Source organism: Saccostrea cucullata, unplaced genomic scaffold, assembly GCF_032062105.1.
Source record: "Saccostrea cucullata isolate Sc308-1 unplaced genomic scaffold, CSIRO_AGI_Scuc_v1 ctg4408, whole genome shotgun sequence".
NCBI lineage: Eukaryota > Metazoa > Mollusca > Bivalvia > Ostreida > Ostreidae > Saccostrea > Saccostrea cuccullata.
The window spans coordinates 13,177-40,270 of record NW_026931167.1 but is presented as its reverse complement, the minus strand read 5'-3'; the positions used below and the strand labels follow the sequence as shown (position 1 = coordinate 40,270).

General features: G+C 30.4%; 1 protein-coding gene across 1 annotated transcript; it reads right to left on the bottom strand.

The window, feature by feature from the left end:
- Window positions 1-647: 647 nt before the first annotated feature.
- On the bottom strand, window positions 648-26,103 carry LOC134231628 (uncharacterized; the record flags this gene model as incomplete). The annotated part of the gene is made up of 9 exons (XM_062713612.1): window positions 26,059-26,103; window positions 24,833-25,032; window positions 22,554-22,661; window positions 20,812-20,875; window positions 14,147-14,289; window positions 10,778-10,822; window positions 9,108-9,578; window positions 8,579-8,809; window positions 648-1,148 (listed from the first exon to the last, which is right to left on the bottom strand). Coding segments are annotated over exons 7-9 (1,102 nt in total), but the record flags the coding sequence as incomplete, so codon positions are not given.
- Between the last annotated feature and the right edge of the window lie 991 nt (window positions 26,104-27,094).

Genomic DNA, 27,094 nt, shown 5'->3' with positions numbered 1-27,094 from the left:
GTTAAGCCAAAAATATCTAAGCTATGAATGGAAGCACCAAAAGTATGATGTATTAATAGAAAATATTTTAACATCCCATGGATAGAGCTTTTCATAGTCTGGTTTGTTATACATTTAGACTTGCGTAGATAATAATTATACAATTGTAATAGTCTACTTCAGAATCAGGTATACAGTGAACATAACATTGATTTGACAATGACATGTTTTTGAATAATAAACAGGCTTACAGCTCGATATTGTGACACTGTTTTACTGCCATTGGCTAAAAATTCTGAAGAAAGGATATTTATAAAATCCCCAAATTTCTATCCTATAACCTTTGAATAGATCAACCGAAACCACGTGTCTTGAATCACAATAACATTAGTAGGGGTGATACAGTGATCTGGAGTTTTTTCCTGAAATGTTAAGAAGAGAGCAGTGTGTGTGTAAACATGAAAGTGTAAACTTGAGAGTGTCGAAGGGGTACGTTATAAAATGATTTAATTTAGGAGTTAAATATATTGTTTAATATAATACAGCTAGAGCAATACAACTGCATGAATTTTACCTGTGCTATAATTCCCTAAATATGGGACCAGTGCTTTTTTCATATTGGTTAAACTTGGCATATGGAAAAAAAATTATCTTTTAAAAATACTTACAACGTTCACTGATCCTGTCATGAATCCCCCAGTCAGACACGGTACAGTGTGTGATGATGTCCAGCTGTAGTTTGTCTATGAAGAGGTCGTACATCTTCTCTGGATAGTTCGGTACATACATACATCTCTCTCCCTTACTCCTCTTATAACCCCAGGACCGGCAGTATTCCGAGATCACGTCACGTGACGCCGTGGTCAGGAAAAACTCCAGATCACTGTCCTCCACCAGACACTCCGTGACGAAAGCATACATGACGTCATGTCGGATGCCGTCTGACACAAATGTTACCTCATTATTCTGGGTTTCAGTGACCTCGTGCTTGAGCTGTTTTACATCAATATCATTAGACGGAGAGAGGTTTTCGAAATACCGTTCACGCATCTTTCTCAACATTGACTTGATTTGACTTGAATCTCCATTTACAACAGAAGTGTACTTGTCACACAACAGTAAACTGTAGAGAAAACTTCTGTGGTCTTCAGAATAATTATGATATTTGCCTGAAATGAAACAAATATAATAACAATAAATTTCATGGAGTTTTCAAAGCTATCATTACTTTACAAATCCAAATGAACGACGTTTTTAATTTATTTTTAAAACAAAAAAGATTTTTTTATGTACTATGAAATTAATAAACACAGCATTTCCAAGACTGGCGATATAAATTATACAGTTCATAAAAAAATAATATAATACACTGCACACTTTTATACAATTGTAATGTTTTTATGTAATATGTACATAGTCATTTTGTACAAATTTGAAGCATCTATAATTGTACAGTTGCGTTGAATTACGTCAGTTTGGAAATATATACATGCATGATTGTAGACGAAATCCAGATTCTTGTCGTACAACTTGCATTCATATCAATTTAAATCAATTTTTTTAATCGAAGAAGTAAAAAAATATCAACTGTATTTTTTTCTTATTAATTAACAATACTTATTAATTATGCATACAATTAGTTAATGGACATATGAGTGCTTTTTTTCAAAACTATTGTAGCGGACACATTTGCAAAATGCACGCAAAAAATGCGTCATGAAAAAAAATTCTCTTTAATTCTGTAAATTGAAAAAAAAACGCCTGCAAAAATTGTCAATGGTATCTTAAGAGTTTACGTAATTTGCCCACCACATAGATTACCAGTAGCAGTTTGAGTCTTATATTAAGCTCAAAAGTTAAGAACGTGAATTTACGCAACCAAGGGGGTGTTTTTGCATGAAAACCAATCGTGGCCTTTTTCATGTTTTTGAAGATTTTCGCCTTTTTTAACAGTGTAAAATTATGATCTTTTTAAAAAAAATTATCCTATTCATGCCCCTCAGAAATAAATTTAAAGTTTATATGTTCATTGAGTGCAACTTAGCATGTATTCATACCATATGACTTAAAAATCATGCGCCTTCTGTCCTACTTAAGAATTTCAAAGAAAATGTAAAGTAAATTATACAACTCATATTAGAACCTTAATCCCGAGGAGAGGGACTGAAAGAGATCTTTAGTCTTCTGGATTTTTAATATCTAAATTTTCATATAAATCATCAATCTTAAGTTTAGGTAAAAACAAGACAGATAAACAGACAAACTGACAGGACAAAAACAATATACGCCTCGGATCTATCGATCCAGGCGCATAAAAAATTACGAAACTTCTACATACGTGTATCTCTTATTTTCTCTCATCCTACATCAAGGGACATAAAAAAGTATTAACATTACTTGAGGACATTAAAAGATTCGTGTAACTATTTATGACTTTGTTTCTTCAGATTAAATGATATTTTCATCTTTAATTCGTTTATCAAACTAGGATTGACTTTAGATGAACTCATTTCCTCCAAAGAGTTCAACAACGCTTGAATATACACAAACTGAACCTCGATATTTCTAGTTTAATTAAATGATTTTTTCATGACTTTGATGTTCTTGAAAGGAGATAGCCAAAGATTGGTAAAGGTTTTTCATAAGTACAAAAATATCCTACGGATTTGGGAAAAGATAAAACTGTTCAAGGTTGTTGGTAATTTAATGCATGCAAAGGATTTGCTTTCCACATGTACAATATACATCTCAAGTATATTGTTCTGGTGTATATCTGTTTGTCTGTTTATCTTTTTGTATGGCTTTTGTCAAATTCAACCTTAAAACTTTTTGATGATAAAATATTTGGTACTCCAAATCAAAATTTACAATTTTTAAATGACTTCAAAAAGACCTTGTGACAAGGAATACACATGTGAAATATGAATGTCATAGCTCTTCTAGACCAAAAATTATGGGCACACCAAAGTTTTTGCGGACAAACAGACAGAGAGACATACAGACAGAATAGCAGAACATACTTACATTTACAAAATGACCAAAATGTTCTACTATGACGGTCTTGCTGAACTTTTGTTTTTAAAGATAGTGTATAAAATATTATTTACTCCTCATGTCCAGAATTGAACACTTGCCCTACACTTCGTTAAACAGCTGTCACATACATCTAACCTTTTCCAGTACGAAGTTCAAGAGAATTTTTTGCAAAGGTAATGTGAATTTAAAATCAATTAATTTATAGAAATTGATGGAACAACCAGTTCACCTGTTGTATCGAGGAGCTGTAAACTGTTATATATTCTTTAAATATTTTATATATTTAACACACATTTTACAAAGCATTTTTAAGTGAATGGGGAATCAAAATTGTTAATTACACATCTCCTATCGTGGATTATGACAATTAAAATACTTAATAGAATGGGGTCATGAAAAAATCTTCTTTTCCTGTTTGGCAAAGATTTGAAAAAACTTATACATTCTGCATGGATCATAGAAGGTACAGTGTAGTAGAATGATTTTTAAATTAATATCATAAATTTAATTCTATATTTATTATTTTCTTCAAGAACGATATATAAACGATTTATTCAATGATGAATTTCAAATAAATTTTCAAAAACTAAATATTTCATACATTGAAATTTAATAATTTAGAAAAATCCAAATATTTCAAATTTCCAATACTTGGGAATTTTAATATTTTAAATTTTTTTTTCAAATAATGTAAAAACTGTCTACTCAATTTCAAAACTAAAATTTCCATGAAAAAATAAAGTTCGTAAATTTTTCGCTTTTGATTATTTGAAAATAGTTAAACTGCTAAAATCATTTATTTAAATTTTGAAATTTGGAATTTTCGAATCATCAATTTTTATCACTTGACAATTTGAATTTTTAGTTTTACTAAATGTAACTAACCAGAAAATTAAAAATGATTTTGAATAAGTCTCATATATTCTATAAAATTATAATAATTACTTTGACATATTTTAAGGTAAGCCGATTTTCACGAGCGCCTACCGTAAAAAACCTACGTTTTTAAGATTAAATAATAAATCTTTATTCAAATTATTGCTTCATTATTAAGGAAAAATATCTGGGCCTATAAAGTAATTCGCTAGTGAAAAAAACCGCTTAATTTAAGACTTAAAAAATCAATGTAAAGGTGGCGGAATTTAAAAGTTGACTTTTTTTAAATCGAAATTCCTACAAAAAGGTAAAGCGTGAAAGTTGGAACGAAAAGGTCAATATTCAGACAACAGAAAGGTCACTGAAAGATTGTTAAATGTAAAGGTCACTGAAAGTAAACTGTAGATTAAAAATCAAAGTTTAAAATACACAATTTGTTATTGGAATTTGAATTTTGAATATTTAAGGTAAAAATCTAAAAATTCAAAATGTTAAATCTGGAAAATTTGAAAATTTAGGTTTTTGAATTAAAATATTAAATTCAGTGGCTGAATGGCTTGAGTTTTTGAAATTAAAAAAATTAAACTATTATTTCACTTTTAACTGAAAGGTTTTGTTTCTTCCTGTGTTAACCTTGGAAGTGGAATCATCTTGGAGTAGTGTAGATTCTGAATTGTTTAAATAATAATCAGCTAGGATTGTCAAGGTCAAGAAAGGTTTTACAAAGCAGGAAATCTGGTAAATGGCAGAGTGGCCTAAGAGCGATGTGCCCATGGACCTTTTGTAGAAAAAAATTTCTTAATATAGTGATATACTTTATCATTTTTTGTTTTGCAGTTGAACTCTTTGTATTGAACAATCGGTTATTTTTTAAATTTTTCGTGAAAAGGGTTAAATGTGTCTAAGAAAAAAAGATGTGTTTGTAAAACACAGACGTTTGGCAACATAGCAAAACCAGCTAAATGCAACTTTAATTAATTGGTACCAAAAGTAGGTAACTATGAAAACAATTGTGAAATTTGATTGTAAGGTAATGTTAAATTTTTTATATTACAAAAATCTTTGTTCAAGGTCAAAAGGTCATTTTAGTATTAAATGAAAGGTCTTGCCACATAAATACTTTTCAAAGCATGAAAGCCCTGATAAACCTTAATGTTCCCTTCAATTTCTTAGTGAATAGAAGGTTTATTTTTCAAATGAAAGGACTTGTCATAATGATTACATATTCCCATTTAAAGCCTGTCCCTAACCTTTAAAAGTTATGGTCGTTTGGTAGGAAATGGACATTAGTCGTTCCTCTCAAAATGTTTCACAAGGATTATATGTATGAAGTACGAAAACTTCCTACCTAAAAGTGGCGAAGGTGCAAATTTTTGTCACAAGAAAGGCACTCAAGGCCATTGAGTAGGGAGGGATCGATTTTGTTATCCAGCACCTTCTAACAAGCATTTGACCTCGCTTTATAAGGTCTTATCCAAAAGATATGATCTTTTAAAATTTTCATGTAAAAGTGGATTCCCCAAGGTCAAGGTCAAAAGGATCAACTTCATACGCTGCGAGGTCTTATACATATACACATATGAAATATGCTCTTACCACTGCACCACACGAGCGACCATCACATTGGTATGACAGGCACCTATTGAATAGATGGTGTAACCCCCCCCCTCCAAGGGTCTGAAATGTTTTCCGCTTTTGTTAGTATTTACAGATTGGTCCTATAAGTGTATAAATTAGTATTGAGGTATTTAAGTGTGAGTGTTGGTAACTTGAGCATTTGATACAGATGAGCTAAATCAAGATTTAATAATGTCATTAATTTTAATGACTTTTTCAAACCGCACTTATTGTATAATAATATACAATGAAAAATACCAACATGAAGGTAAATATTATTTGATATTTTTATATCAATTTATGAGAAATGATATCATTATTCAAGCAAGCAATGAGTCAATGAATCTAAGTAATAAGTCAACTTTAAATGAAATTGTCAATTTCATACAAAACATGCATTTACGTAATTAACAGTTTTATGTATTTATCACTTCAGCATAATATATACATTTTAAAAGGCGAATTAATTTAAATTCATAAATAAATTCTAGGAATTGTTGAACTCTTGTAGCAGTTTTATATAATCTAATCAATGCATGGAACTTAAAAAGATTTTAAAAATAGGGTAAATGAACCTGCTACGTATTTTATAGAAAGAGCGTGTTACCGGTCGGTTGGTTTTTTTTTTGTCCCCTTTTTAATGTTTATGAAGATTTTATCGTTATAATTTTTGTTTGGTTTTCCAAAGTTAAAGTTTTTTCGATGATGTAGATATCCCAGTGTGGATGTAGAAGTATCAGGATCTCATCAATGTCAGGTCTCCCGTGTCTCCAGAGCCATGTCACGTGATCTACACTGTTGGCAGTGATCCTTAAAATTTTTGTGTAAAAGTGGTTGAAACTCCCCAAAATTCTCTTTGTGGTCTATTAAAAATCGTTTTCTTTTGTCTTTGAAATATGAATTCTTTTGTATTATGGGCAAGGTTAAAGTTTTTGCACAAACAGACGAGAGACAGTAAATGAATATAATGTATCATGACAAGTACAAAATTATACCTGCGAGTGAAAATTATCAGAAACAAGATCGAATTTAAACCCGCTTTATATATTAGAATTACATGTATGTAATTAACAAATCTATACCTAGGTATACGCCTCTCAAATCAATATTTACAAAAGTCTCTCCCTTTCAAAAGAAAACAATAATCTCTGTATATCTGTATATTTTATATCTATCACTCTTTTGAATTGATCACTTCAGTCAGTTAAAAAATTAATTTCCAATTGAAAATGATTATCACATTTCTTTCAAAAGACTTACATCCCTGGTGTATCTCATCATATATACTCGTGTATTCCATGGTGACGTGAGTTTCAAATAATGTTCAAAAACTGTATCCTGACGGAAATATGTATCAGTAAGTCATCACAACCAAGGCTTAAATGACAAACTTCTCTCCAGGTTTTCTGTTGTATTTCCATGATCTCAGGTACACACTGAATGCTGTGTTATAACTACTTTTGTAACAGAATTTTATCATTGAAGAATTTTTGTCTTCTAAATGTAAGCTATCCTATATATTTTGAATCATCCTTTATTCCTAAAATTATCTTGTCCTGATCTTCCCAAAGGTAATCACGTTTTCACGTAAGTAAAAAACAATTAAGAGTTTGCTGTGCTTATTGCTCACGTGTTACAGGAAAAATATCTGATTATAAAGTAATTCGCTAACTGAAAAAAATCGTATTTAGATTAAATATCATGTCCAGCCACTCTGTGTCAGTGAAGTCACTGAAAGACAACAGAAAGGTCACTGAAAGACGACAGAAAGGTCAGAATAACACCAACACCTCGTCATCAGTCAGTGTGGTGAACTGATCTAAAACAAATGTGATGAGGCATAATATTTATGTGCCATTCAGTGGCTTTATTTATGATAAAGTTAATCGTAAAATTTGACTTTTATATGTCTTTTGTTAAATTCTTCTGTTATTTTTTTGTGTGTATATAATGGTATTGTTTGTACAATATGAATGGCAGAGTGGCCTATATGATTAATATCAATATAATTATAAGATATCAGTATGATCAACTTCTTCAACTTCATCATGCAGAGAGCTACAAGTATATCGAAAGAATGCGGTATTAACCAGACAATCAGTCCTCATGTAATATCTATGAACAGATGCATGCCTTTTTATTTTATATATTAAATTATAATACTTTGTTCAACTGTATTTTTATTTGAAAAAGCCAAGGTCATTTTATTTAACACCCTAATGTGAAGGTCTGGTTTTAAGGAACAACCCCATTTAACCCCCACCCACCCCAGTCATGTGGTATATATATGCATGTATTATGTATACTGTCAAAATGTTTTATATTCCAAAACTTGCTAAAGAGTGGTAATTAAACCTAGATTTTAGAGTTTTTATGTAATTAATAAACTATACCGTAAAGTCAAAACTAGAAGACATTAACACTTAACGTTCCAATTTTTTTTCAACTTAACGCATGTAAAAGAAAAGTTTGATCATATACAGATGGAAAATTATTAACTCATGCTGAATAGATGTTAGTCCCCTACCGGTGAAACCGGGGCGTTAGTATTTAGATTGGTCCTATAAGTGTATAAATTAGTATTGAGGTATTTAAGTGTGAGTGTTGGTAACTTGAGCATTTGATACAGATGAGCTAAATCAAGATTTAATAATGTCATTAATTTTAATGTTTTTCCGCACTTTTTATAATTATACAACGTTTGCACATATGAGCTGAATTTATGGTATATGAGTATATCTTTATTGGTTATTTATCAAGTTTTAATTTTCCTTTGCTTCATTGAATTTTAAAGAAATTGTCATTTTGAATATTTTTCATAATCAGTTTTATGTATTTATCACTTCAGCATAATATATACATTTTAAAAGGCGAATTAATTTAAATTCATAAATAAATTGGAGGAATTGTTAAATTTGTAGCTCTTATATAATCTAATCATTAACTTTTAAAGATTTTAAAAATAGTAAATGAACCTGCTACGTATTTAAAATCTTGTTACCGGTCGGTTGGTTTTTTTTTTGTCCCCTTTTTAATGTTTATGAAGATTTTATCGTTATAATTTCCTTACTTGGTTTTCTATAAGCTTTGTTGTCGATGATGTAGATATCCCAGTGTGGATGTAGACCTATACAGGATCTCACGATGTCAGGTCTCCCGTGTCTCCAGAGCCACGTCACGTGATCTACACTGTTCAGTGATCTTCCTATGTAATGGACAGACTCCCCTTCTCTTCTGAGGTCTATTAAAAATCGTTTTCTTTTGTCTTTGTTGTTCTTTTGTATTTGGATTGAAACATTCACTGGCGAAGTAAATGAATATAATGTATCATGAAAGTACAATATATATATTTGCGAGTGTTTAAAACAAGATATTTAAACAATATATTAGAATTACATGTATGTAATTAACAAATCTATACCTAGGTATACGCCTCTCAAATCAATATTTACAAAAGTCTCTCCCTTTCAAAAGAAAACAATAATTTCTGTATATCTGTATATTTTATATCTATCACTCTTTTGACTTGATAACTTCAGTCAGTTAAAAAATTATTTTCTATTTGAAAACGATTATCACATTTCTTTCAAAAGACTTACATCCCTGGTGTATCTCATCATATATACTCGTGTCCTCCATGGTGACGTGAGTCAGTATGTTCACCTGTAGACGGCGTATCAGTAAGTCATCACAACCAAGGCTAATGACACACTTCTCTCCAGGTTTTCTGTTGTATCTCCGTGATCTCAGGTACACACTGGCTGTGTTATAACTACTGTAACAGAATGGTATATCAATGTCTTTTGAAGCTATCCTATATATTGTCTCATCCTTTATGTCCTCCGTTATCTTGTCCTGATCTTCCCAAAGGTAATCACGTGACGTAAGTCTGTCCAGAGTTTGCTGTGCTTCCTCACGTGTTACAGGATTATAGTTACCGTACACTAACTGTCGTATCTGATTAAGCATGTCCAGCCACTCTGTGTCAGTGAAGTCAGGAGGGCCGGAGTCGGAACACAGAAAACAGAATAACACCAACACCTCGTCATCAGTCAGTGTGGTGAACTGATCTAAAACATGTGATGCGATAATATTTATCATCGTTCTTTATTTATGATAAAAAAATAATCGTAAAATTTGATTTATATGTCTTTTTTCAAATTCTTCTGTTATTTTTTTGTGTGTATATAATGGTATTGTTTGTACAATATGAATCGTATATGATTAATATCAATATAATTATAAGATATCAGTATGATCAACTTCTTCAACTTCATCATGCAGAGAGCTACAAGTATATCGAAAGAATGCGGTATTAGACGACAATCTCCTCAGTATATATATGCATGCCTTTTCATGAGACTTTTTAAAAAGGGACCCGTTTAGAAAAAGCCAAGGTCATTTTATTTAACACTAATGTGAAGGTCTGGTTATAAGGAACAACCCCTAACCCCCACCCACCCCAGTCATGGGTATATATATGCATGTATATGTATACTGTAAGTTGTTTTATATTCCAAAGCTAAAGAGTGGTAATTAAACCTAGATTTTAGAGTTTTTATGTAATTAATAAACTATACCGTAAAGTCAAAACTAGAAGACATTAACACTTAACGTAATTTTTTTTCAATGCTTAACGCATGTAAAAGAAAAGTTTGATCTATATAAGATGGAAAATTATTAACTCATGCTTGTTAGTCCCCTACCGGTGAAACCGGGGCGACTATAGATTTCCTCTGCGTCCGTCCGTCCGTCTGTCTGTCTGCCTGTCCGTCTGTCTGTCAGTCTGTCCCACTTGGTTTTCCGCACTTTTTTTCTAAACGTTTGCACATATTGAGCTGAATTTTGGTATATGAGTGTATCTTTATTGGTTATTTATCAAGTTTTAATTTTCCTTTGCTTCATTGAATTTTAACAGAATTGTGGCATTTTGAATATTTTTCATAATCGTTTAATTAAGATCGGGTTCGAACTGCGCTAAGTTCCGATGGTCGACATAAATATGAAGCGAGGAAAATACATTGGAGAAATGAGTTAAATTTTCCTCTTTATGTGAATTATTTTATTAGTTTTAAGGTATTTACAAATTTAAAATCTTGCAGTTTCACCTCGGACATGACTTTTGTATGATATAAAATGACATTTTAAAGAAAAAGCGGAATGCGGTAGGGGACATGTATTGCTTATGCAATACTCACAGAATGCTTATTTCAAGTGACCATTACAAAGAATTTTAAAATGTATGTTTTCATCGTACACCAATACTTACCTGATATCTTCGTCCTCCACACTTTGCAATCACCTAACCATACTTCTGGAGAGAAAAAATGAAAATTTGGAATATTCTATATATATATTTCAGTGTTTAAATCATTTATTGAAACATTTACTTATCTAGATACGACGGCCTTATTTCCTAAAAGCCATCTTCCTTTTAATATATGTTCAACCTTAAATAAGATGCTTACTTAACAGACCACCACACCGGTGTTGTAAAACTTTTCCCTTAAATCCATATTCCCATGGAAACCTGACCTTACAAAGTAAAACCTTTCGAAAATACTGTATGGTTAGTAAGGCCCCAAAAAAATCTAAATTTTGGTGGATTTCGTCAATATCTCCCTTTCCTGGTGAGTTAACAGCGGATCGTTTGTAAAAATATGTTCTATATAAATCACGCAGTCCACCGAAAAAAAAAAAACTAGGCAATGGGTGGCACATTGCCTGTCATGGATTTTAATTATTTTTGCATGTAGAGACTTATTAAAGCAAGTTTTTACCCATGACAACATAAAACTGTTTTGAGCTCTCTTGTCCTACTTTTGAAAAATGCATTTTGCATTTCAAAAAGGCCATTTGGGGTGAAAAAACTAATCTAGTTTTTTTTTCTACATGAGGATTTTCCATTAAATATATCAATTATGGCTTGGCTATATCTGTGAGGATTTTTTTTTTAATATTTCTATGTAAAACTTTGGTTGGCCATTGAGGCCCCGCCCTACCGCAGAGTCATGATTTGAAAAAGAATCTACAGATTGAGGATGCTTCCATAGAGATATGATCAATTATGGAGAGAGAGAGAAGATTTTTAAAGAATTTTTCTATATATTTTTATGTAACACTGGGTACAGTAGCCCTACCCCCGAAGGTCATGGGCTCAAACTTAAAAACTACCTGGATATTCCAAGAAATCATGATAAATTATGGCTAGGCTATTTTCAAGAGGATTAAAGAATTTCATATATTTCTATGTAAAACTTTGTGAAATTATGTCCCAGCCCTACCTAAAAAAAAAATCTCACTTCCTGTATTTTCACATTTAAAAATGATCAATTATGGCTTGGTGTTTTCAGAGAAATAAAAATTTTTCTATATATTTCTAATTTTAGATTGAGCCAAATACCCCCGGGGGTTTGAATAAACTACTACATACCTGACATTTCCATATAAATATGTTCAATTGGTTCCTTCTTCATGAGAAGAAGACAAAGAATTTTTCTATATATTTTATGAGATTGTGTCCCAGCCCTACCCCCGTTTGTTACTGAGATTTTTAAATAATCAAAATTATGTAAAACTTTATAATTCTTGAATGTATTGAATATTTTATAATTTCTATGAAAACTTTGGCATTGTCCCTTACGAATTTACAGTCTTTTGTTACCTGAGGATGCTATAAATATGATAAATTATGGCTAGGCTATTCGTGAGAAGAAAATTTTTTTTTCTATTTTTTCTATGTTATTGTCCTATCCCAAAGATTATCTCGAGGATGTTTCCTACAAAACATCTTTCCTGGCACAGTGGTTTTTGGAAGAAGATTTTTAAATCATACAAATTTCCATTAATTCCCTATTATCTCATTGAGAGCGTGGCCCTTCAGTTGAACAAACTTGAATCCCCTATAAAGAATGCTTTGTGCATTTTCCTGTTGTAAAAGTCAGAAAACAGACGGAGATAGGGGGAGTTAGAAAAGCTCACTTGAGCCTTCGTCAGGTAATATATTTTAGTCCAAAGTATAATAGTATTTTGAGTATCAGTATAAATTCTCAATGTAACCTAAAATAAAAGATCTCTTCGTACACATTTAATAATGATGACTAGACCGTCTAATTTTCAAGAAAAAGTACAAATTTTTCTAGTCAATATTTGTGGCAAAAATTGCACCATTTTCATTCGAGGTCGTTCTTCCGAACAAAAATTTTTTGTTAATTTTTAAAAAAAAATAATACTAAAATTCTGATAATTCTATACTGGTTTGAAAAGTGCCAAAAATTGCAGTTGATTGAGTGTCGACCTTTGTTAATTTTTCCGTCAAGGTAAAAACAACCTCGAAATTAACTAAAAATTCATGTTTTAAGATTCTATAATGACATTACAGAATAAAGAGTTACCACAGTCTTTTGTTTCCAAGAGCGTGATCATGGCGGCTAATATTTATGGTCGAAAATTTACCTGTTGACATTTGGATATCATAAAATCATGACAAATCATCACCTTGTAAATATCTCTCATACCTAATGGGGTATCTAGCTTTTTAATTGATAGTTATGTCAAGGCCAGAAGATTTTATCCAAGACTTTTAAAATAGCATGAATTATAATGCTATATTTCTTTTAAAAACAATCTTAATCATGGGATAAGTATTACGAAAATATTCAAAACTTGAAAAAGAATCATCTTCATTAATGATATCATTCACTCGTCTAATGTTGCTGTCAAACATGTGTTTATTATAAAAAAAAAAAAAAAAAAAAAAAAAGCCTCCCCCCCCTAGGAAAGCATTGGGTTATAAAACAAATGTGAGTAGTTTGCAATCTCAGACGCTATCTCATAAATTTGTACTGTTATCCAGGATTTGAACACGTCTATCCAAAATTTATTTTTCAACGTTTTCAGAAAAGTTGTGACGTAATCAATTCCACAGTTTTTAAATTTGTCTAAGTTAAAATTTTGGATGATATGTTCCATACCCCAATTTGTAAAAACAAGCTGTTTTATCCAAAATAATTTCATAGAAGATATAACAGACAAGGTTTTATATTTTCAATCCTCAGTCTTCATAATTTTTAACAATAACTATGTTTTAACCCTATGAATTGAAGTATTCCAAAGAGGAATTTTTTTTCTAATTATTTGCAGTATGATTCAATGGGATTTAATATTGACATTAAAATGCGATTTAATAAAGGTAAAACTAATTTTCTGTCATTTTCCCTATTAAAGTTAGGTACCCTTTCTCCCATTGGTTTAGTGTATATATTGGTTTAATTAAATCATCCTTGATGTTTATTCTTTACACGCTAAAGAAACTGATAATACATTATAAGACAATTGTTGGCGCAGTGTAATTTTAATTTTTAAATCTTGTCAGTTAACCAAAGTATATGTACTCTGAGACCTATGAAACAAGTTGTTAAAAAGGGAGGAATTGTCCAATTTATTTGCAAACAATTTGTTTTCCCGAACATTTGCAAAAGTCAAAACTACTGCATATTTCGTTATGATAGAAAGCACATCTTATGAATGAATCTCAATTAAAAAAGGACGATGGTTAATTTTTACATTTTTCATTGTGCAATATGATAATTCAACTTTTCATATGTTCTTTGGTAGTATATTCGGAATACAGATGTACCTAAAATCTCTCTGCGATGCTTTAATTTTTGCCGACGTCTCCAATATAGAAAGGCTGCTATCAGAATCCCAACCAGTACTAGAAGAGGTAGGACGACACCGAGGATTTCTCTTATGTCAACGGATCCATCATCTATAGCAGTCCTAGAGGCATTAGAATACCTGTAAACAGTGATCGTAATAAAGGTCGACAGCAGAGATTTCCATTTTCACACAATTATAGCTATTTTGGCGTCGGTTAATTGAAAAAAAGAGCTAAAAATCAAATAACTAGTTTTAAAAATACATAATTATGCATGTATTTTATTCTTTTGTAGAGGTTACATGTATCAAGGATGATAAATACCAATTCAAACGTCTACAGTAATATGCATTTACATTTTATATAGTCTCTCACTTTAATGAAGTGAATAATTTTGAATTAAACAGCTCAATGCCTTACCAATCCAAATAATGTAAAAAAATATGTTTTTGATACATTACAGGTTGATAAATGTTTGAAAAATTTGAAATTTTCTTGCTGAAAAATTTTAGGGATCATAATATAAACATTGAATTCTTTTCATTTTCACGACAAACGTTTTCAAATTAGATTTCAGTTTTATATAGAAAAAAGTAATTTAACTCAATATATATGTTTAGAGATCGGGTGGTGACATGTATTATAAGTTATAAGAAGAGTGATTAGGAAGTTCGCAAACTCTTTCCATATTCACAAAACCAAATTTCAGATCAAAATGATCAGAAATTGAAAGTCAGTAAGTAGATCAGTTGTGACAAAAAATGGTTGAATCAATCGCTCTTGAGCAACAAATGTAAGGATTAACATGTATCATAAAAATTTCTAAACATCAATTTATTAATTAAATGGATAAATTGCTTTTTGAAGGGGGGGATATTTTTTTAAAAATGATTTTTGTCCCGTTGCCCAGTGAAGGCAAGCTGAAGAAGACATTGGTCCTTTTAAAAACAATTCTGTAAATCAAGTTGATATGAGAGAACGCAAACTTACTGTATGAAAGACAGTTGAATATCATAAAAATGATATTATTATTGAATTTTTAAAATAAAGTTAACTTTAGACTGGCATTTTAAAAGGGGTGACATCCCTACTTTATTCACATTGAATAAACGATGCTACCAAAGAGAGAAGACCCGCTTATGATATTCAATCATACTCATGCTGGAAATGGATATATACTTGTAAGCCCATACTATTTCCGAGACTTGGTAATTTCTCACGGTTATTTGTTATGAAATGAATAATTTGCATTTTAAGTCACAGGACTGCCTAGATCACATGAAAACTGAAATCCTTTATATTTTCTTTTAAGGTGGGTATTTAATTAGATTGAGCATATTCCGGTCACCCTAGTTTAATATCTCTTAATTTAAAAAGGATTCATTTTATTTTTATTAAACAACTTCATCAAATCAAACTGTATTTGTATTTGTATAAAATGAAGCCACTCTAACAAAAATGTACAAAAGTGAACTAAAGTTTCTAAAGTAAACATTAATGAATACTTCGTTACTTCTTTTTACCATGAAACTTGAAGAGGAAATGCTGTGTACATTTGAAGTATACTGTAAACCAACTTTTATTCGCGTGTAAGAAATATCCGCGAGTTCCGCGACCTCCTTCAACTCGCGAATATTATTCGCCGCGAACCATTCATTTTGCTAAGGATTTATACGGGTGAAACAAAATATAGGCGCATTAAGAATACCACATTGTTATACATGATTTTTAGAAATGTTAACTTCTTTACATGTAATTTATCATAATTCATTTAAAGGCATACTTATAAAGGACTTGTGTGCAAAATTTTGTTGATCTAGCTTTAACAGAATTTAAGTAAATGCAATAAATGTACTCCAAAAATGACCTTTTTTAGCGTTATGCGGTTGCGCTTTGAAATTAAACCATTTTTCAATTGAAATTATTGTTATATATCATAAATCTTCATGCCAATGATCATTATCAGACTTTAAATTTATTTTACAAATTATTTTGGTGCTTGAATTTTAAGGATTGAATGACAATTTTTGAAGATATGAAAGAAAATGTAATAGGGGTGCAATGTTATACATTTTTGACATAATTTCACCCCTCTCATATGCCAAATAATATGTCCATATCATTTATTTTCTCAGATTTCTATCTAAAATCACAGTATTAATGCTCTGTTACTTACAGAAAAAATTGGGGTTATTGTAACAATTAAAATGAAATTTCATCATGTTTTAATGTGGAAAATTAAATTTTTACAAAAAACTGTAGTGTCCGTAACCACTCTCAATCTGTGAAATTGGAAAGCTCTATAAATATCTTTACTAATTTCCTAGATAGGCATCTCATATAGATGCTGAGATGTTTCGTAATTTTCCTGATCATCAGCACTGTTTGTCTGTTTTCATTACAAATGTGGTTACGGACACTACAAAACCCTGTAGTGTCCGTAACCTGAATTTGAGGCAGTTTGAAACAGGCGGTGTTAAAACACTATCGCAAATTTGTTCACAAGGGTCAGAAGTTTGTTTAACAAGTTAGTCAATGCACTTTATTTTTCTCCCTCATTTTGATATTGCAACTAATTTGGGAAACCCAGATTGCACCATTTTCATATACAAGATCCTTGGTGTTACATCACCTTGATATTGGCAGATTCTATTGACATTCTAGGATTTAAGTCAAATAGCATGTCATTATTTTTTCATTGTTTAAGTCAACTGGTGTGACATTAAAGAAAATCTATTTGAAATTCCTTTATTTAAGGTATAGTTTTATCCTATTGTAAATAACTTGTAGAGTGTGTAGTGTCCGTAACCAAAAGTTGAAAATTAAATATCCTTATTTTTTCTCCATAGAATTTACAGATAAATTTTTGAAACAGTGTATTATTGAATTTAGAGATAAAAATGTGTTTATTCGTTGGAATTCTTTTAGATCACGTGTTTTTTTTTTTTTTCTTTACTGCAAGTACTAAAATAATGATTGGACACCCAGGATGACATATAAAAATAGTTAGAAATTATTATCACTAGCTACATAACCCCTATTTCTTGTGAATATTGCTTCAATTGTTTAGTTGCTTATTAGGTAAAATCTTAAAATGTGTTAAATGCAAGTAAATTTGCATTCAAAATGTTAAACAGTTGGGAAGTAATTTGGTTAAGGACACTACAAACAATTTCAAAAACAAAAATACTTAACATTACACCAATTTCAGATAAAGTATTATATTTAACTGTTTGAAAAAAAATAGAATGCTTCACAGAAAAGAAAAATAATTGAAGAAATATTAGTGAGCTTTATTCTTCAAGGTTTGAATTTCTACTTGCACATAACACCTGTCAAAAGTTACATGTGTATATTTCTATTCAAAGTATATTGGTTATGGTATGCTTGTAACAGATGAGTTGAGATAAGAAGAATAAAAAAAATCAGGAGAAACTGACACGAGAAATAAAATGCTGAAAAAAGATAGGAAAAGGGCTTAAAAACAAAAACTTTATCCACAAACCTGTGAAAAATTAAAGTATTGTGTAGTGTCCGTAACCCTTAATTTTGGTTAATTGACTTCATTGATCATTGTACCTACATTCTAAATAGTTTTCATAAAACTTTAATGAATAATAGAACTTTTCTTTGCACTTCAGTAATAAATACATGTAGTTATGTGAAAGAAGGAAGTTTCAGGATTTCCTAAAGTGGATTTTTTTTTCTATTGGCTTAGTTTCCCAACTGTTTAACATTTTGAATGCAAATTTACTTGCATACTTGCATTTAACACATTTTAAGATTTTACCTAATAAGCAACTAACCAATTTAAGCAATATTCACAAGAAATAGGGGTTATGTAGCTACTGATAATAATTTCTAACTTTTTTATATGTCAATAAACAGTTTATCATGCATCATGATTTTTTTATATAACTTAAATTGTTTTTACAAAACAATATCTAATTTGTATATACTTTGTATTTAATAATCATTTAAATCTGATTTAAAATAGTTCAGAAGTTTATAAAATGTTTTTTTTACAATGTACCACAAACCAAACGGCTATCATAAATATTTGGGTTTTGTAATGTCCGTAACTTAATGAAGCTATCAAATTATTTTAGAAAATTTATAAAAATAAAATGTCCCATTTTAATGGAAGTATTTATATTTCACCAAACGCGTAAAAAGTGTTGTTTATAAATAGTATTTTCTTTATTTATATTGGTTTTAAAGAGTTCACATGAAATGAAATACTACCATTTTGAACAAAAATGTACGAAGTAAGAACTGTTTAAATTTTAAAGTACAATGCCACCTTTTTTAGTCAAAATTTTGTCCTTATTTTTTATTTATATATGTTCTTTGTTTGTAAGCATTTGAAAAAAATAGAGCATATAAACAGTTTTATATATTTATTTCAAAGAAAACAACACTTGTAGTGTCCGTAACCTGTGAAAATGAGGTTATTATCAGCTTGTAAAAAACAAAGTTCCAATGTGAATTTCACAAAACCGTCTATGCTTGAGATCCTTTAGATACTGTACTTTTTAGAAAAAATATTTTTGGGTCAAAACAAGAACATTAAATTTTTACCCCCAAGTGCAACCTTACTGTCCCCTATATTGTGATTCACCCGATAGAGAATGTCCCTAATCGCGGAAATTAATCTTAGCGGATAGTCTTCAAACTGAAGAATCGCAAATAAAAAATGACGCGAATAATAGTTGGTTTACAGTACATGTAGTTAAAGGGTTTTTATCATGCATCATGATTTTTTTATATAACAAGGTTTATATGCTATTAAAATCATCCATTTTTTGGTTAGAAAATTAATATTTTGCGTGTTTCAGCGATTCAAAGTTTAAATTTCTCAATATGCATATTTTGATCGCCGATGTTGTGCGCCATTGCTCTGACGTCATAGGTGTCAGTCCTGGTCAAGCGAAGTACTTATCGTGTTTACAAAACGACTCAATGGCTTCATCTTAAAACCCTTCTAGAAATTAAATAAATGATAATTGGTTAATTGATAGATAATTAGATATAATTTGTGGCAATTGTATGAAAAATTAGCACAGGAAAGGTTTTAGGAAGTTTTTTTTACCTGCCAGGGACTTGGTCGGTGCATTGATTTGTCTTCATTCAGAGCATTCGTTTATGTACGATCCCACATTCTGTATTATGTAAAATATCTATTTAATGGAAATAGTATTTTTCAAAAAAATATAATTTATCAATAGACATTTTAAAAGTCCGGCACACACATCATGCTCTGTGTGTTGTGAAGATCGTAATGGCGAACGGCGCCATTGAAGATCGAAGTGGCCTTTCTATCAAATGATGTTCATTGCTGGAACAGATAGAAGAAATACAAGATCAGCTTGTGTATATTTTATTAAAAAAACAAAGAAAAAACGTAGAACGACCATTTTTATAATTATTTAAGAAGTTAAACGTAAATAATTCGATCTATTTAATCGAAGTCAGGAGTTTTCATTAACGGTTTCGTCTTCCATGCCCTATGTATAATCCTTTCACGGTATGTTTTTTTGGTTATTTTTCTGTTGTAGAAATTAATATATATAAAATTGAGCATCCATAGCCAAAAGTTATATTGTCAATATCAGAATTTCTTCCAACCTAGTGGTGTATTCTTTTTATTTCATGCAAACATCTATACGGTAGATGTTTTCTTACGATACGCTTTACGAGGTCCAATTGCCCATTGACACCTATGACGTTTCAGTACCACGTGATCCCTATCTAATTAGTGGAGATTTTCAATCTGAAGACCCTACATTACATACGTATTATGACTCAAATACGACAGTTTAAAACATGATTTTATAATCAAACGATAATTATATGTTTCAAAAATATAAGAATGTTTAATTTTTTAAAACATTTCGATGCATGATAAAAACCCTTTTTAAAAAAGGTTAATACTGTGATTTTGTACAAAATATATACTCAAGGAAATCCTGATTTCAATACCAGAAAACAGAAAGTATAACAAATAAATATATCTAGCTGAAATTCATGGTAAAATGGACTTATATTTACTATTATAGTAAATAACTGATTCACTAGTAGTAAACTTAAGTTAAAGATAAGAAATGACAAGGTACCTAAGTCCTCTTTTGGCCCCTGATGTTGTTTTTTTTTAGAATTTAGAATGATGTAACAGTTTATAAATAATAACCTGTTTTTATCCTCACCTCAAAAATGATTATTTGTTCTAATTTTTGTAATACACAGAAGTTATAAAGATGACATAAAATAGGTCAATTTTTGTATTTACTCTCTTTTATGCATATTTTCATCGACTTTACAGCTCATTTTGCTTTGAAAAATATAGAACACAAGCTTGCCGATCTTCAAGATTTTATACACTAGTAACATATGCAGTTTATGTGTATAAATTGCAGATAGGCAAAATTGTGTTTTCTGTTTTTCAAAGAAAAGTATTTCAAATATGACAAAATTCAATTAGAATTCGAGAAAATATCCTACTTATTCTGGTTTCATAACAAGCATCATTTTAAGTAATGAACTTTAAACTATCGAACTTTAACCAGTGTTCTGATTTTTACATCAAATAGGGGCCCGGCATGGCCCTTGCCCTACCTTTTCCTTTTTTTTAAAAAAAAACTTACGAAACACACAAAGAATCAGCAGCAAAACATCGGAACTCCGTGTTAAGACGACTGCAAGCTGGATCTATGCAGAAGAAATTCAATCAAGTTACTATAAAGTAGAACTTCAAGAAATTTGTCGAAGTCGTCCAAAGTTTCCATTTGTCAAATTCAAAATGTCTGTTGAGCAATCTTGTTAAATACTAGATGCCACATCATTTTTTTTATTTTATTGGTTTATGAGTCATTTTCTAAACAATGGTTTCAGCATTGAAAGGCCGATATTAGCTCTTAATTATTTTATATGAATTTTTTTATATTTTTTCAAAGAAAATGAAAAAAATTATTTACATCCTAATAAGATGCTTTCTTGTAAAAATTTTGCTGTAAATGAATGCATCACATGAATACCTAATAAAATATGAAAAGAAAGTCCTGGAAAGTTTTTAATTTTTTTTTTATAATAAATTATTTATGAAAATAAAACACATTATTTGTAAATATTTTTTAAACCTATGGCTAAAAACATCATAAAACTAGTCACAACTAAGGACAACATGTTTGTCAATCATATTTTAAAAAGAAATTGAAACGAAATTGAGAAATTGTAGAGAAATTAATTTTATTAATATTTGGACCTAACCCGATCAAAATTAAACTGACCCCAATCAAAAATAACACAAAATGAATAAAATGCTAATTATTGCCTCTTCAGGGATTTACAATGAATAAATCTATTTTATTGTCAGGTTCTATAATGTTTTAACCCTTATAACACCTAATCAGACTAGTGTTCTTAGGAAAGTGTTATTTATTACAGCTAATTGTACAATTATGGTCCATCTTTTAATTTTTCAGACATTAGCCAAAATTTAAAAAAAATAATTTCTCTAAAATTTGGCTACTTTTTCAATTTCTTTTATAAATATGATTAATGAACATGTCTCCCCAATTATGGCTGGTTTTAAGGAGATTTTAACCACAAGTTTAAAATATATTCACAAATTATATGTTTCATTTTCATAAATATTTTTTTATAAAAAAAATTAAAAGTCTAATCAGACTTACTTTTATTTTATTAGGTATTCATGTGCTTCATTCATTTACAGCAAAAATTTTACAGGGAATCACCTAATTTGGATGTAATTATTTTTTTTTCGTTTTCTTAGAAAAAATACAAAAAAAATCATATAAAATAATTAAGACCTAATGTCGGCTTTTCAATGCTGAAACCATTGTTTAAAAAGGTTGACTCAGAGACCTATAAAATAAAAAGTTGGTGTGGCATTCCTCCTTAAATACTAGTACACTGATGTTAAAATAAAAAAAAAGAATTGGTTTCATAGAACATTTTTACTGGTTTACATCGATAAGGCTGTTTATTTATCTTTAAGTTCGGAAATTAAAGACCATTTGATTAAGATGCAAATATTAATGTTTAGAATTGGGTACAAAAGTAATCCAATCCCCGATTTTTTAAAATAAATTTGCTTCCTGGAAAGTGATTGCCATTAATTGTTATATTGAAAATATAGGTTCATGTATTTTACTCTCCATTGTATAGGTGCCAATGCAATAGTTAAGAGTTCCGAAACCAAAAATTTCGCGATTAACACTTCACAAACAGTGGCAGTAGATTTTTCTTATCTTCCAAATTTCAAATTTTCCACTTTTCAATAAAAAATAGTTTGACAGTATAGTAAAAAAAACAAATGAAATTGATTTTTTTTTTATTTATGTTAAGTGATTGGGCAATTTCTTACATTTATAAAGCTCTGTACTTCTGTATGGTGCAGTTGGGCAACCTTCCGTGAAGGTTTTACAGCTGATCTGGTCCAGAAATCCATCTTTTATTGTCTTCAGACAATACCCTGAGAGAAAAGAACGAGTTTAGATAAAGATTTTATTCCAATGACTAAATATACTCAACGCCAATGGAAACGCAACACCCTAATTTTAGGATTAAAATTAATACAGGTTATAACTATGTACCAAAAAAGTTAGGACATCTTTTACTTCGCCAAATCAGTTATTTAACGGTTGAATGAATTTCTTTCCATTACCGGAAGTTGTTATTTAGCCCTCTTAACAGATTTTATTTTTTTCCATTTTTGATAAAATTTTAACAATATTTTGGTTTTCCAAGGTTTTGAAACTGTTAATCATAAGTATTGTACTAAAGGCCGGGAAAAAAATCCTTTTCTTTACCGGGTGTTCTGCCTATATTTCCTCAAAATGACTAATAGCAAGAAGGGGGGATGATTTATGAGTTATGTGTTACCTTCAAAAGTTTAATGATAACATTAAAAATGAATATATTTAGGTAAAAAGTAATTTTACAAAAATTTAATGCTCCATGTAAACATTAAATGTTATTTTCAGATCTTAGAAAGAAAAAAATACCCGTTAAATCTTAAAACATCCCCCCTTCTGACATTTTAATGAAAACGTACCAGTCCGCCATATACAACAAATGCAGCCCGATTTCAACCATGCATTAAGTTTATTAATGTTTTAATCTAAGCGAAATTAATATTCTTGGGCATTTTTAACTACATATTTCTCATATTTGCGGCCGAATTTTCTCTAATCTGGCGTAGTGTAGCAACATTTTGACTTTCGGTCAAGAAACTGCCATTTATGCTATTGAAACACATGAACCTGATGGACTGTTATATAGTGTATATTTGCATATGCAGCTTTTTTTTTATTTATTTTGAGAATTTCTAGTATTTGCAATGAAAATCAGTCATTTTGAGGAAATATAGGCATCTCATCTGGTAGAGAGAGAAGGATTTTTCCCGGCCTTTTAGTACAATACTTAAGATTAACAGTTTCAAAACCTTGGAAACCCAAAATATTGTTAGAATTTTATTAAAAATGGAAAATTTTGAATTCTGTTAAGAGGGCTAAAAGGCAACTTCCGGTAATGGAAAGAAATTCATTCTACCGTTAAATAACTGATTTGGCAAAGTAAAAGATGTCCTAACATTTTTGGTACATAGTTATAACCTGTATATAATTTTCACCCTAAAATTAGGGTGTTGCGTTTCCATTGGCGGTAAATATATATCTCTGATTAGAACGGTAAACAACCTATTCCACATTGTACACATATGAATTTTGATGAGACCGTATAAACCGAGGCCCCTTGTCGCAGTAGTTTCTGGAACAAAAAAGATCCCTCACTGCTCAAAGGCCCTGAGTGCCGAGTAAAGGACAAAATTTGTAGCCCTCCACCGGCAAGTGGTGGCGTCTCCATATGAGTGAAAAATTCTCGAGAGGGACGTTAAACAACATACAATCAATCAATCATATCATGAATTTTTTGTTAAATTTCAATCTCAAATTACTATGCTCAATGACCTACTTTTCATGCTAGTGGCCCCTTAGTACATGTACATGTACATGTTTTACCTCACTTTTTACACGAAAACCATTTTTTATTTACTCACAAAATATAAAATCAACACAATTCTTTGAATAATTGAATATTATAGCAAAAGAATAACGTTGCATTTATATAAAGAAGCGATTAGAGTTTGAGCCTTAGACGTAATCATTATTATAGTTAGAATTTCGTGTAATATTTGCAAAATGATGTTAAAAAATGCATATAACCTTTACATTGTAATTAATATAACAACTTTTGTAATTAAATGAAAAGCATAAAATATAGTCCAAATTTCCTCTTCATTACCATTTATTAACTTTTGATCTTGTTTATTTATGTTCAAATAATAAAATATTTCATTTTGAAATTGATATTGAGTTTAAACTAATTTATTTTATCCATTTAGAACTTATTTTGGTTTCACATATTATCTTTTATAAAAATTTCCTTTACTGTTTTCAGAAACCAGAGTAAACGTCATCCTTAATTGAGTTTAATTAATACAAAAGTTATCACTCTAAAAATACCTCATCATACATGATTAATTTATATCAGACTTTGAATTTTCTGTTTATATTTAGTGGTAAAGGAGAGAGAGAGAGAGAGAGAGGAGAAGTTTCCACAAAATTATTAAATTAATGTTTTTACCAGCCTGATAGAAACAATAGACTTTGTATAACAGAATTCTACAACAGCTGTCAGGTTTTCATTGGGAACACAGACATACTGACTACGTCCAAACACGTCATTAATACAGTTCAGTTTGGAAGCTGCCTCTGTTGTATTTGCTTTACTAAGGGGACAGGAATCCACAATATATCCAAATCCTTTGTAGGACATAATGACTTCTGCAATTAAAAATATTACATGAAATTAGCATTGGGTCATTTTGCAATATGTTAGGCCACAAGCTGTTTGTGTTTCACACAAAAATAGTGAGGCCCCCGATTGTACAAGAATCCCTTGTTATTTATTGAATTTAAAATACTTGCTCACCCTAAAAATATTAATTCATTTGTAGATAGAAAAATGACAGAAAAACATGTATTATTTCACCTAAATAAGCAGAGCGCAGACCCGAATAAGTGACAATGTATATGTTTTTGCATCCACTAAGAATACAAATTAACAGAATATATTTCGTGCAGTGAAATTAAAGACGTTTTAACATTAACAAAAAAGTATATTTTAAAGTGGAGTACATTTATCAATAAAATGAAATGAACTTTTGGTAAGTTTGAAATGCATTTCAAATCAGGGTTTTGAATCCAAATCTTTCTCGGTCGTCCGCTTCGAATAGACCAATCCACACTTTTCATAAGTTATGTCCCTGGGCCGCCATCTTAGGGGATAAGCCCTTTGTAGTTTTCAGTTTTGTAACTTCGTCATTTGACTTTAAAAAGCTCTACCTTTTGTGTGTACTGATTGCCCCAAGATGGGGCTACCCACACATTGAAAGGAAAAAATAATTACAGCACGCCCATATATTTGGTAGCATAAAGAGGACGTTTCTTTCCCTTTTGACCTTTTGGTTGACCCAGCAAAGGGCCACAAACAACTTTTGCAAAGTCTGGATTGGACTATAGGACCCGCCCATTTCATCGTTTATCATTTATTGTTTTGTCTGTAAAAGACGGAAATAACACATGCTGCACATCACCTAATTTGCCAGTTAATGTATGCGGCCTTATTGAATTAATTAAAATGCATTACTTTCTAAGTGATGAAGCAATTATAAAAATTAAGACTGATATGATATTAAACACTCGTTAACACCAAATTATGAAAATGCATTATACTTGCTTGAGCAAATAATTATAATATCGAAAACGAAAGTTGATTTTTTTATAAGATTAAATAAGATGTGTACTTACGTTATTGCTCCAGCATTCTAAAATGATTTCATTTTAGGTCACATAACTTGTCATGTACATTATTGAACAGATATCACATCATGTCCCTAGCACCTTTCAAAGTAAGCTTCCTAACAACACAGCCATGACTGCCAGCGTCGGTACGCTGCCTATGTGCCCTGTATACATTTATAAATAGATTGCATTTAAATACTCGGTCTTGCTCTAATGATAAGGTGCAAGTAAAAGTGGCGGATTTAAATGTTTTTGAAAACAAAAAATATTAAAAGAAGAAAATAATCTTGACGCAAGCGTCGAAGATATGAGGCCACAAAACCTTTTAAGGACCTTTTAAACACTGGATAGAATGTTCTATCGTTAAATTGATAAACTTTCTATCGACCCGGTGGTGAGGGCATACCCCGAGACACAGTAATATTTTTCTAGCTACATGTATTTAATTAAACACAGATGGGGATGAAGACTACAGAGAGCTGAAAAATTGCTTAATTTTTTTAAAATGTTCAAGGAACTCTAGAGTATTTTACTATTCTAAATTTTTGGGGGGTTTGTTTTGTAATTCGGTTATTTGCAACGGCGTATTCATTTCATAGTGACAATGTAGAAAAAATTTGAAAAAAAATGAAAATCGTTTCAGCGATTCAAAAAATCGTTTATACGATTTATTTTTTTTTCTGATTCGGAAGAGAAACGTACTGGATAAGAAATATACAGAGAGGTCCCTTAGTTTCTTACTATAACAGGTACAGAAACACATAATGATAAACTGTATCTTGATAATTAAACTGTGTGAATATATGTTGTAATGTAATCTTTGCTTTAATCTGTTTTTCCCTTTAAAATACTTCCTATGGATATCTTCCTGAGAAAACGGTAAATTCTACCATAATGGCTTTCCAGCACAGCCACCTGTAACAATGCAATTGACCACACAGAATCAAGTCTTTTGTCATGTGAGTTTTGTATTTACTTCCACCTTGGGCCCACTCGATTGGGAACTTCCTTATTCCAGAATAACCATTCTGTCAAATTTTTA